We start from the raw sequence: 13,937 nt of genomic DNA, 5'->3' as shown, positions 1-13,937 counted from the left end.
CAGCGCCACGCAATCGCCCATTTTGTGACCAGCGCCCCTTCACGCTCGCGATCGCCCCCACTTTGTGTACCAAAGCGCACAGCACTAACGAATGCTTGTTTCTGATCCTATATTGCAGGTTATGCCGTGTCTGCAGAACCGGAGCCAATGCAGAAAATATTATAAGCTCTCCAAACGCACTCGAGAAAAGACTGTAGGATTGCCTCCAAAAGTGGCCAATTTGAACGTATCAAAATCCAACTCTAATACATGTTATATACTATGGGAAAAGCCTACAAATGTAGCTGTGAAGTATATAACCAAATACAAGGTATGCAGAATGGCAGACTCGTAATTGAGACAATTCTCCGTCAGCATAAATATTCAAATCCCTTACAAAGATTAAACTTTAATGATATATGATATTGTGCTGATTGTGCAAAACAAGGAATATAAATGTCTTCGTAATCATTATATTAGCTATATGCAAAAATATGAAATCTGCTCAGTGTTAGGATTTCCTATGATAAAGCGTGCATACGGAGGTGAGGTTCAACACTTTGCTGATGCACCTAGTATTCGCCTCTATATTCGAGTAAAAGGTATCTTGTAAAATGTTATTAGTCATCCCTAAAGAGGAGTGGATGTATATATATATTATACAGGTTATATGTTCTATAAGAGCAGGTGAGACTGTTTCAATCTATGAGGTTTGAACTTCAGTACGTTTCAAGATAAGCATATCGCATGTTTTTCGGCTACTTTCTATAAGATCATTCAATGGTACAGTGGCCAGTGATGCAAATAGAATATCACCTCTAAATATTCATACTGAAAAACAGCGCTAACGAGTTTTGCGATAATAGCTTTTCCTCTAATCAAAACTTTTTCAGTGCCTCATTCTTTTCAAGAGATCGAGGAAAGACGTTTTTATCCAAGTTTCGCGATTATATTATATTGTACAGGGTTTTTGTTTGGTGATATGATTCATAACTCATTGTGCGTTATCACAGATCGCTTTTTGACGTTTATCATGATCATTATCAAATCGATCCAACGCCGAGGTTGGATTTGAAAGTGCGCAGCAAGGCGGTGATAGTTTTAATTCGAGATTTGATGTGGTTACGAAAGCCTTGCCCTCAAAATATTTACCATCTATGCTGCACTGTCACAAAAATAAAGTATGCCACTTGATTATTTAGATATATATCAACGAAAGTACTAACTGGGTGTATCCAGGGAAGATGCGGAACAAGACATCTTTTTCAGATGTTGTGACCAAGGACAATACTACATACAATTATTCGGGAAAACCAAATTTTATTTACCAAATCGGTGTACAAGCGTACACTTGTGTGGGGCCTGGAAATATTTCCTGGTATTCCAAAAATTGCACTACCGATTTTGAAGGTATGGTATGTGCTTATTTATACGTTTTATTTTTCTCAATATATGCCTAAACGTTGATATATAAGTTAATGATGTGTCCAGTTCTATGACCTTCATTACGACGTTCAATGTATATGGCGATATATTCTGTTCATCGTCATAAAATTGTCGTACTTGGATCAACCAACTTTATTCAAATTTGTCAACAACTTTTCCGCAAATTACAAACATGCGAAGTAGCAAGTCAAATTGTACTACTTTTTCAGTTTTTATTGAGGCAGTAATTGGTGACACTGGGGTGCAAAAGCACTGATTCTCACACTTTTTAAGACACGCCCCGTTACGATAGTGGAAAAATTTGCGCCCCCTTATCGCCGAATCACAAAATGCAATCCGAATGCTAGCCATCCCAACGGATAGTTTGATGGCATGGAGGGTCATGACTGTTAAGTTTGGAACCACTATGCTGAATGGTGATTTCATAGAAGAAAACTGCAAGTTTAATGTATTTTAAAGCGAACCTCGACCATCATTTCCGGATTTTCTCAATTCTACTGGTCGAATAATTGACTCACCATGTTATATGTTGGCATTTGAGAAACGCTGTAATATATGATTTTCGCTTTTAGGTTCACTCTATCTGGACTTGTATGAGTTGACGTTTCGTACAGCAAAAAAATCCTGGCAGGATGCAAAGATGGATTGCGAAAGGGCAAATACGACTCTTATTAAGATTGATTCGAAGAATGTAACGGATGTCATCAGGAGATGGTATGTCAGGAAATCCAAACAGCTATTATAATAGAATCTACTTCCTAAAAGGGGGTAATTTGCTTGTTCAGCCACACTGTTGAAAGCATTCCTAATATATTCACTATAGCCTCTTGATGAGCAGCAGTTGTACCTGCTTTAGTAAACTAATACTAAAATAGAGTTCTATTTAAACTCTTCCTAGTAACCTTGATAATCAGAATTCTAACTTTGTCTAGTTATTTACTAGTAAATCTCGATGCCAAAAATTAGTAGAATATATACTCCTTCTAGTTACCATATACATGCTGCGTAGCTCAATTTTCGTTATGTTATTGTAGGACCAATCGTTGGTGGATTGGGGCTTCTTATCGGAACGAAGATGGAACATGGCGATGGTTAGATGGGACCTCGGCTTCGAATGGGAAACCTGCACATTATCAGGCATGGTAAGTTGTGTCGCGCTTTTAAGGAAGAATTCCACACAGTAGATGTACAGTGCTTGATCCGAAAAATATGTACATATGTACAGGTCAAGCGATCAGCGAAATCATACTCCCAGTAAGGACTGTGTAGTGGTGCGGTCAAATGGATTATGGAGAAACGCGAAGTGCAATACAAAATTTGGGTTTATATGCCAAAAAGGTAAACTATCCTAAACTTTATCGTCGTCGGTAATGACAATACAAACAAAGGCGTATTAACTATAGCCTATCACAAAATAAATCAGAGTGTGCCATTGCTACGGAAGTGTTAACAATGTAATATTGCTTGGTTCAAATACCCTAACCCTAGCGTGATACCAATTTCCGAAATGTGCATGAGCTTATAAATATTAAAGGTACACTCATGGCGAAAATATAGTATGCATTTCATCCAGTGCACCATCGTCTATATACGGGTGAATGAAACTCGAAGTCAGGTCCTACCTCAGACTTATACCGTGGTTTATGCAGGAAGGCCCGTAGTATTTATGACCTCGATATAATTCTGAGTTAGGTTCTATTTTCGTGTACCACCGTTGGGCGTGAAGCGAATACACAGTATCTTCGCTAAGATTGTAGACTTGGTATTTCAGAAAGACAAGGTTTCGATCTCGAACCGCAACCTCCCAATCGTATGCCAAAGTATATAAAGCGTTCCATCACAACAGGCCTAATTACCTGCGATACATGATGGTGGCCAAGACCGGCGTACCATCACAAATCCATCGTATAAGTTGAGTGTGGGTGTTGTCCGCCACGAAACCCGGATGTACTGGTTAAGGCAACCAGCAATGTTCAGTGTAACACCGTTTACAAACTGCTGCTCTAAACCAACATATCAGACTACGATTGTTTTCAAAGTGGCGAATATGGGTTTAAGCCCACTTTTACGTGTTAAATCGGGACATGAAACGCAAGCAATACACATCACAGTGACCTCTGAATACGTATTCTCAAATGTTCCATCTGTTTGTCCTATCTTAAGTTATTTTGCTGCAATCTCGACAGTAGCCAATTCCGATGAGCTGCCAGACATAGGTCCAAGTCAACACTACACCAAATCTACTTTTTGAAACTATTTATTTGAGTACTTTTAAGGACATACATTTTCTACTTTCACTTGTAGTTAGGGCTAGGCAAAATCGAGTACGAGGGTGATTCGATTCTGAATCACGTAGTATGCTTCGAGTCGAATAATCGAGAATCACTCATTATGACTTCGTAACATAATGTAATACAGTGGTTCTTAACCTAGCCAGCAGCGCCCCCCTAGGGGCGCTGGCGATTTTGAAGGGGGCGGAAACGCGCAGGGGGCGATATGGGGGGCGCTGGGCTCAGGGGGGCGATATGGGGGGCGTTGAAGAAAAATGACTTCGCCTTAGATGATGTGGTACCAGGACATATTTTTAATGAGTATTCAGAGCAAATTAACATTCCACAAAACATGTCAAATCCCGAATTTTTTTGTCGCGTTGCGCGATGATGTTTGCTACATGTCTTTTCATACATGTAGTGAGATATTATAATTCATGTAAAACGAATTGTGCGTACTTTTAGATCGCCAATTTCCCGTTAAAACATGGCAGTCGCGATTGCTAGGGTTATTTTCAACAACATGTTTCGAATTATGTATTATATCCCGCAGCGCACAGCGTGTCAAAATCGAAGAAGGAGGCACTGTATATCACTTTTGAGAGTGAGAGCCCGTTGTACATAAATAAGTTTTGAAGCTGTACGTGCGAAATTAATAACTAGATATAATTGTAGCTTATTTGAGACCTACAAAATTATATCGTCAGAATATTTCATCATCGTATCATAAAGGATGATACTATCTAGTGTTGCGGTTCACAACCTCACATGAACGTTATATAATATGAGTTGCTTTGTTTGGGACATTCATGTTAAAATTAATAACTGGGCATGCAATTACCACATATTCATTCATGCATTATAGAAAATTTTGATGCCTAGGGCGACCAGGCCACACAAACTTTGCTGACCATCCAAATCACACGACAGGGTTCTTGGGGACGAAGCCCTCGGAAGTTTGGTTTATCACGCTATGGGTGCGCAAGACAATCGTTTCTTTAGGGAGGGGGGCTGATGAAGTGCGGCTACGGCCATCCCTCTTACCCATTGTCGTGATTAAAGTCCTCACAATATGAGTTGGGGGGCGCTGGAGCACGATATTTTTTGAAAGGGGGCGCTAGAGGAAAAAAGGTTAAGAACCACTGATGTAATACGTCAAAGTTGAAATATGTACCGTTTATGCCACCACAAAAACGTAATGCCTTTATCAATCTCATTAAAGATACTTATGTAATTTTTTCGACCATACCGATTTCATTCCACTACGTGACAACGTTGTGGATAAAAATGACTACGGAAATGTGCTACGTCCAGTAACCTTCGCAGCTTTGCACCATATGTTTGATATGTTTGAATACATCCAAACACGGTTTCAAGGCTTCAGCACTGAAATTCGGTATCGAAACTATAGTTCTCGTTGATAAATTAACTTTCAATGGTGAGAAACGTATAATTTCAGTACTTGAAAAAATCGTCTTTTACTACTCGACTCGAATCATTAAAACTAATACTCGATTCAGATTCGACTACCCGAACTATTGTGCCCAGCCCTAAGTGAAGTGGTTTTGCCGGTCTTGGATATCACTACTCCTATTATTTACCATATATTTGAGCAATAACATTGGCGACTTTGGCTGCCTCCATTAAGTTACATCGAAATACTCTTTGTGTTGAACAAGACTTATAAAACCGAGTAGAGCCACCGAGCCACCGAGCCACCGAGCCATCGAGCAAATATTAATGATTAATAAATAGAAACATCTTGGGAATATTTCTCTGCTAGTTAGATTTCCTTCGTTTATTGTTGCAAATATAACCTCCATTCCCATACTTTATAGCATTCCCAATAACTGCGAAACACGAAGATCACATATTTACGTTCCATCGCCAGAAAAGACTAAATTTTGAGGACGCTAATCGGACTTGTGCCGATTCTGGAGAAAGACTGATTGAAATCCACGATGAGAAAACTGATGAGTTTATTCGTCAAAATATAATGTAACTATTTTCGCTGAGGAATTATCTTGGCAATATTGATATGCATAATGATTCATAAATTTTGCGTTAGTGGTTTGCCGCAATTGTTTTGACGCTTTAAGAAATTTCCCTATGCCTGTGTTAATGAGCATGAGGCATACACCGAAGAAATAGTACACAAATATTGGATGTCAAGATTTGTCTGACATTGGTTTCTCTCGAACGCTATATCTTGCGTGGGTAATACTCGGGGATGGTACAGGGCGGGCAAGAGCGCGACCGTAAATTCCGCCCCCAATATTTTTGAAATTTTGAGTATGCATAAAAGAATCAACTTTATTTGCAATTTTGAAAGAGCTGAATATTGCTAGTATCGCTTACCGCCACCCGAGACCGATGGGATGCTTTAGAGTAGGGGTTTGCAACAGTATTTCGAGGCCACCCTTTCCACCGGCGCCAGGGCACATGAAGGAATGAAGTTTTGGCCTACATTTGACTGCGGCAGAAATGCGGTACGAGAAACGCCGTAAATGCGATAATACCTTGACCCAAAATTACCATGTAACGTCCATGCCATCTGAGCCCCGCAGTACAATTGCGACCAACAGAGTAAAATATTGCACTCCGATTTGAAATTGCTTTCGTCACACAGGTTTTATAAAACTGTATTGCATACAACTGGTTGTCTGTACCTTCCCCATTTTATGCATGCCAGTACATAAATAACATACTGACATTGAACTGCATTCATGTCGATGCGTGAGGCTTGGGTTGCGAGATGAAATAAAACTCAGATTTGGGTCGTGGTGATAATAGTTTAGAAACCACTGTTATAAGGGTTTGTTCTATTGGTCTGGTGCGTCACGACATAGGAAGGATTCGGTTTTGATAACTATATATAAATTTTGAATAGTGAAACCAGAATACTGCAAGCAAGATTAATCATGTCGCTGTATAACTCCAGAACTGTCGCATGTGTGAAAATCTTACCGGGAGCTTGTCCTCGTCAAGTTCAGTGGGTCACAATTGATTGTAAATCACCAAAAAATCTGCTTTATTTCGTATACGAATATACACAATTATACATATACACATCGGATTAGCACATTCCAAGTCAATTCAAGCCAGAATAAAGTCGTTTTGATTAAGTACAGCTCAAATCAGCTCAGAAATATAACACGATTGTCTACTGCACGTCAGCAAATGATTGACTTAAGAATCACTCTCGACAAGTCTGACGTCTGCAATACGTGGTTGCCTCAACAATTTAAAATTTGATTGCATATTTAAGGAATCGTATTGCTCAATTCCATACTGGAGGCACTGTGGAAGATAATATTGTTCGTTGGCAGAATAGAACAATTTCGTCTTATAAAAAATGGTGAGTAATATTCTCTCAATTAAATCAGAGAATGAATGTACGTACCGTTGAATTCACGTAACATAGTTTCATTTAATGTTAATATGTCTCTGTCACATTGTATCATGTAATATATTTCTTGACTGATGTACTAGCGTCAAAGTATAGTAACGTCACGTCTGCCTTGCTTTCATGGACTGCGTAACAGTGTTGGGATCAAGTCACAACCTTCGAGTCACGACTCATTTCGAGTCATTGCACATTTTGACTCGAGTCAGGTCAAGTCAATCGATTTTCGAAGGTGACTCGAGTCAAGTCAAGTCACTCAAATTCTGGAGGTGACTCGAGTCAAGTCGAGTCAAGTCAAATCAAGTCACGAGTCAAGTCACAATTCAAGTCAAGTTGCCTTTTCGAAGCATGAGGGATGCTTACGTCATTGCATTTTGCTAGCTGTCTTAAATATAGATTGAGTGGTCATTGATTCTGGACCTATGAACTAATACAGAGTTAAATATAAACGCAAGAAGGCGCTTTATTGCTCACATTCACGTAGAAATGCTTAACAACGTAAGTAATTGCATAGCCTTGGATTATAGTTATCAACCAAAATAGATAAAAGAAAAACGAATTGATAAGATGCAATGCATTACCAATTTACAAATTCATACAATTCCAGCCTGCGCCAATGGTTGATTACTAGGCCTATGTAAACTATATTGGAATTCAATTTCAATAAAACAAGAGTTTTGGTTAAGGTAAGAACAGAGAACAGAAATAGACATTTTGCTATTAAATTACTTTACTACTAGTTTACGAGAGCATAAGCTGTGAGCTTCGATAACTTGGTTTGCGATCAATTCATTTGTGAGAGAACGATGGAGGATCAGTAAAACGGACGATCATTGAATGATTGGTCGCTCTCACGGGTTACACCAGCGTTTCGCGTACAATCCGAACATATGCAAGATACAGTGATTTTTATCGACATCGATTGCTTGATGACTCGAAATTTACTCATAAATTTTGCTCCGAGTCACGTGTCAATCCACATTTCTGATACGCCGAGTCAAGTCAAGTCAATTCATTTTAGCAAAGTGACTCGAGACAAGTCAAGTCATACGAAAAAAGTGACTCGAGTCATCCCAACACTGCTGCGTAACCAATTTCCTCGCCTTAACACTCAACATTGTTTAACAAATTGATATCCCAAGTCTAATCTGTGATTATAGGCAATACCGGCATTGCTGTGGCGATTGTATCGAAAACTTCATTGCGTCGTAGTCCCTTTTCAATGTGTATAGTGTTAATCATGTGTTCTGTTTCCAGAGTGTGATATTAAAAAAAATCGAGTTTAAAATTGCATTTCCATTTTCTCCGCGTTTGGAATCAGTAATCCATCATGCACTGTGAATATGGCAATCGTCAATAACGGCTAACAGTTAGGCGAAGACGACGTATTTTAAAATACAAGAATCCAATGTCAACGGACGAATCAATGTAGGCCTATATTTCCCCATCTCAAATAGATTATTAAAATAACTGCAATCAATTAAAAGTATCAACATATATATGCTGGTTGAAATGATTACTGCTTCATTCAGTCAGTATGCGTAGCCTGCATATGTGCATATACAATATATCTTCGAAAAGCATTGTGCTTCCCACCATGATGTTGCGCGGGAAATTCATGAACACCATGTCGCGTATATTTTCCTGTTAATAGCAACTAACAATTATTCACAGGGCTCCTGGGCACCAAAATAATCGGATGACTGGCTATATTACAGCGACGGTTTCCGGCTGGACACATACAAATGACAAATCAAAGCAGTTGCCATATATTTGCGAAAAATGTGAACAGAATGAATTAATTAAAGTGGAATCAATCAAACTGATTCGAAGTCAATTTTACAGCATACTTGAGCAAAATAACTCTCTTTCCAAACAACGCAACAGTAAACTCAGGGGTGACCGATTCGATTAATTGTTCTGGAAATGGAATACCACATCCGACCGTGTACTGGATTGATTCGACGGTGAATGTAACGCGAACAGTGGATACCGTCTATCAGAAACCAGGACCTGGATGTTCAATTCTTCATATTCGTGAAGCGACATTGTTTGACGAAAAGACATACACGTGTATCGCAGTTAACGCAGCTGGAGGCAACAGAACGAAACTCGAAAGAACTGTAACACTGACAGGTATGATCATCCGACATATTTAGGATTTAATGTCACATATACACTTCGAAGATCTTACACATGCCCGCTCAACTCCACCCCTTTGTTTATATCTTAATTGTATTTTTCGCGGTGCATATCGGACAAGTGCTTCGGTCTTGACGTTATAGAATAATTATTGTCTCGGTTCCATCAAATATTTCAAACGTAAAACCAATTCGGATGGTACTGACGTAATATGAGCCGTTGCCATCAATATTTCATTTACTAGAAGCACTTTTAAGCATTCCAAATAACATGACACTGCACAGCGCCGAAGGAAAAAGATGAGGAATACAAAACTTTGGGAGCTCTAGCGTATTGCAAAAAAAATACGGACACACTACACGGCTCCATCTTTTTAGCTTAGTGAGTGTGCTCGTCGCCATCTTGTTACGCTCCTAGTAGTGAAATGGATAAAAGTAGTACAATTCTAACATTATGTGCGAAAACTCCTGATTTACATACATGAGAGCACAATTTTGTCAAAAATAAGTCATTTAACGTCACAAAATGTCAAAATTTTCAATTTTTATTGATAAATATTTCGTTTTTAGGTCAAAAAATCGTTAGTCGTGATTCATTGTTAAATATAGTAACCGTTTAGCAAAGGGGCGGGCAATTATTTTTCTCCTAGGGCCAAATGAGAGGAAGAAAATATGTTGGCGCGCCGTGTCAAAAATTTTAGCTGTATTCCTCAGCGTTTTGATTTCATTTCGAAATTGGGAGCAGGGAATTACACTAAATGGTGCTCAGTGGATGTGTTGATATTAGAGAATGAGAAAGTGATGGTTAATTACCAAAATTAAATATTTATTTGCCGTCGTATTTTGAAACAATGTTAAACATGATACATTTTGAACTCTCTTTTAAGCCCCATTCCCGTTATTCTACCAATACATTTAAATTTATCTTGGATGGTTTAAACAGCCCTTCGTCAGTCCCCTCCCCCAAACGCTGGTCTTGCCCCCTCCCCCCATGAAGTTATAAACCAAACTCCTTGGGGCTTCGCCCCAGACAAGACCCATCGGGATGTACTTTTTTAATACTACTTCTGAGCGAGATTTCTTGTATAGGCAACGTTTTATGCCCTAATCGCGCGAAGCGCGGTATTTTTCCACGAGTCATGATTCCATCGGTGAATAATATTGGTAATTCCATATATATTGCTATATTTTTTAACCTTTCTTAGCCCACGTACTCAGCTTTACCGCTAGAGCTGAGTGAGATGCTGTCTTGAAAATACTCGGGAGGGATCGTTCGTAAATTTACTTCGCTACATATTGTTATTTTGTGACCTTCCGTCTCCTATGTGAAAAGATATTGAATTCGCCAAACCGTACCAAACTAAAAGACACATACGCTTTCCAATTGCTATTTCTTCACTAGCAAATATTACTCATGGACAATTGGACATGGTGGTATTCGGTCAACATAAGGGCAGTCTTTTTCGGCCAAGGTTTTCTCGCTGTCGAACTTTCCCCCGCTTTTATTAGTTAATTTTATAAGCAGTTGCAATTGGAGTGCCTTCTCGGTATCCCGTGTTGGCCTAAACTTAATGCATCTTGTTGCGTCGTGGCGCGGTAATGGTTGCCGCCGAAATGCCCAATTCCATAAACCATTGCTCAGTAAATGGCCCGCAGCGCCAGAAAAATCTGAGAGAAGTTTTCAAAAATTAAATACCCCATAATTAATGTTCATTCACGAAATAATTTCAGGCGCCCTTCGAGCTCGCCCCCCAATTGAAGGGTTTCAGTGCGGCAGTTATACGGTCCTGGGGATACTATATAACTTATTGTCTTGGTAGCTGGTTTCCGAGAAGTGTGCAGCTTGCCGAAAGGGCCTTGGTGTTTAGCCAAGCTTGCAGTTATTCCGAATTGGCCACCACTTGATCGGGTGTATGTCTTCGTGTTTTGGTATGGAACCAACTTAAATTATAACCCTTAAACGTGGCGAAGTGCTCGGCACTAACTACTAAAAAGACGGGTACTAAAAACAAATATTTAGTCCTCCGAACCATCTTTGAATTTCACCTTTTGGCTTTATTTTTTTGAAATCCTGTGTGAGTAGTGTTATAGGCCTACTCATAGAAATCATGGGCACTGATTGACTTGTTTCACAAATTTGGGATTTGGAAACGCATCACGTAACAATTTGAAACACAGATCGCGTATTGTGTAATGTGACAATGGCAACGAAGATGGTCTGGTGACTTGTTGTGACTTCAATTGTAACTGCATAATTTGCTATATTAAATTTACTTTGAATCTGAATTAGGCATGTGAGGTACGTATGTACTGCCTAATCACGGTATGTTAATGAACAGGTTCAGTCTAAACATCCTATGGTTTTAGTCCACGTAGCAATATTAAAAAGTAGGTTTCATATTTTCACTTTCAAGCAACATTTCGCGGGCCGCACAAAATATCTCCGTGGGCCACATCTGGCCTGCGGGCCGCACTTGGCCCATGCTGGTTAGCATATAATTAGGCAAACAAATAATAACATTCACTTTCAAAGTTTTCACTGGTATTGTTTAGTGCCCAGTTCTCCTGAAAACTTGAAAGTATATGTGGAAAATTGTTCATCGAATCTCGGAGTAGTTTGGAAACCAAATCGCAGAGCGCTCAACATTACTCACAGGTGAGTACCTATAAGGAACCATACCAAACCAAACTATCTTTAAGTTCGCTAAAGCTTATATAATTTATCCTAAATCACAATCGGTATCATGTAGATCAGTGGTTCCCAACCTATATTTCGACTCATCGCCCCCTTTTGAAGCTCCACACCGATCATCGCCCCCCAAATATTGGGAACCGAAAAATAGCACTTCATCAGCCCCCCTCCCCGAAAAAAAAACGTTGGTCTTTGGACCCATAGGGTGATAAACCAAACCCCAGACCCCCCTCAGCCAGTGGGCTTTTTGTCGCTACATATCAGCTATACCCTATTTCATGTACTGTTTGGTAGGCTTACCATATTTTGGAAATCAAAAAAGAGGACACTTTTTCAGAAATTTGCAACTTGCAACAAAACCGGAGTAAAATTCTCAAAAACCTGTTAATTTTTCCCACTTTGTGATCGGTTGACTAAAAAAAGGTCATCACTTCTGCTCAGAGCTAGAATCACCGTTTTTCACTCCGAAATACCCGCCGGAGCTTCACTTCTGTGCTAATATACGGCATATCACTCGCAAGTTGCTCTAAATCTGCCTAAATTTTCAAAAAAGAGGACAAAATCTCAAAAAAGAGGACAAAAGGGCGTCCTCCGAGGACACTTTCAAAAAAGTCAAAAAAGAGGACAAATCCTCTTAAAAGAGGACGTATGGTAAGCCTATGTTTGGTGAGTCACCGTATTTCGCCTAAACGCGCGAAGCGCGACAAATTTATATAATTCATGTTTGAATCGATCAATATGGTCGATGTGGTACGTTTGAAAAGGTAGTACCAGAGGTGGTCAGTAACGAAGTACTTCTACTTTTTCGAAGTACCCAAGTAGTTTTCCTCTACTTCTGGTACTTACTCAAGTAGATCTAATTTTCGCTACTTCTACTTCTACTTCGTAATTTTTTCTGATCTACTTACTTACTTCTCGCTATTTTCAGTTTGTCAAGTAGAAGTAATTTAATCCTTAAATCAGGAAGATAGCCTGAGGAATTTCGGGGCTATTTTCACGGAGTATCAACATTTAATTTTCATAAAAGTTGATTAAAGCCAAAAATTTTCGTCTCGCTTCGCGCTCTGAGGATACGGAGTAACCAGTATGATTTTACGAAAGTATATCGGTGAATATAATTTGGGTAGCGGGTTGGCGTGGCTCCGTTCACATCGCATTGTCGCCCTTTGCCCATTGGAATATTTCACCACAGAATATATAGCTCATCATAATGTTTGAAACTGATGTTTCGCTATCTAGCATTTATTTATCATATCGTAATCTAGCAGTCCATGGCGTGTCCTAATCTGGAAAAGTGAAGTCTGACTTTTTTAGTTTTACAGCTGTTTTAGCATACCACCTTTGAAACTTTCTGTCTTTAGACATGAAATACATATTCCGCTTTTAGAAGTAGTATTTATGTTTCTATTTCATTTTCAATTCCCAGTATCATACACTTTGAGCTCCAATCAATATCAGTTCTTTTGTCTCGATAACATACATGTTGAAGATAAAAGCAAGTGCAGTAATGCGTTCAATTTCCGGAAATAAAGGTACACAATATGGCATTTTTACGATCCACCATATATTTTATTCACGTTTACCAATTGCGCAAAGTGTTCACACCGCATATGCGACTTCTCCGTATTGCTCTTCGACTAAACCACGGTCCTTATAATATGTGGGAGGGCGCCATACCATGATATTTTCTAGGACGGGTTGTTCGAGTAAACAGAGGACTAGTATCGCATTTCCATATCAATATACTATCATTTTCCTCCCATGATGCGGACGAATGCTTATGCTGTCAGAAATTGAATATCTCCTGGTATGCATCAATATGAATCTAGCTCGGCACCTTTCGCATAGCTCAATATGCACTTTTTAACAATCCATGCGAACGAATTACGATCGTTTTCACAACTACTTACTTACTTGAGTAGATTTAAAGTCAGTCAATTCTACTTCTACTTCAAGTAGTTTTCGGTTGCTTATGGAAGAAGTACTTCTACTCGTACTTGAGT

The 13,937-nt window shown here is 39.2% G+C and overlaps 3 protein-coding genes across 3 annotated transcripts in view; 2 read left to right on the top strand and 1 right to left on the bottom strand.

Moving 5' to 3' along the window:
* Positions 1–13,937, bottom strand: part of LOC145452907 (macrophage mannose receptor 1-like) — a 448,907-nt gene that overhangs the window by 59,539 nt on the left and 375,431 nt on the right. The gene's annotated exons all lie outside the window — the stretch shown is intronic.
* Positions 1–13,937, top strand: part of LOC145452896 (uncharacterized) — a 172,899-nt gene that overhangs the window by 88,167 nt on the left and 70,795 nt on the right. The window contains exons 18-19 of the mRNA XM_080331023.1: positions 8,947–9,237; positions 11,796–11,898. Coding sequence (XP_080187149.1) covers positions 8,947–9,237; positions 11,796–11,898 — 394 coding nt within the window. The remainder of the gene's footprint in view (positions 1–8,946; positions 9,238–11,795; positions 11,899–13,937) is intronic.
* On the top strand, positions 126–2,777 carry LOC145452662 (hepatic lectin-like). Its single transcript, XM_080330836.1, has 5 exons — positions 126–310; positions 1,182–1,389; positions 1,998–2,139; positions 2,460–2,567; positions 2,651–2,777. The coding sequence occupies exons 2-5, from the start codon at positions 1,224–1,226 to the stop codon at positions 2,775–2,777; spliced, it is 543 nt and encodes a 180-aa protein (XP_080186962.1). The 5' UTR covers positions 126–310; positions 1,182–1,223.

This window comes from Botryllus schlosseri, chromosome 12 (assembly GCF_051294905.1).
Source record: "Botryllus schlosseri isolate E-star chromosome 12, Bs_hap1, whole genome shotgun sequence".
Taxonomy (NCBI): domain Eukaryota; kingdom Metazoa; phylum Chordata; class Ascidiacea; order Stolidobranchia; family Styelidae; genus Botryllus; species Botryllus schlosseri.
Note: the sequence above shows the minus strand (reverse complement) of the source record. Positions and strands in the feature narration are given on the sequence as shown.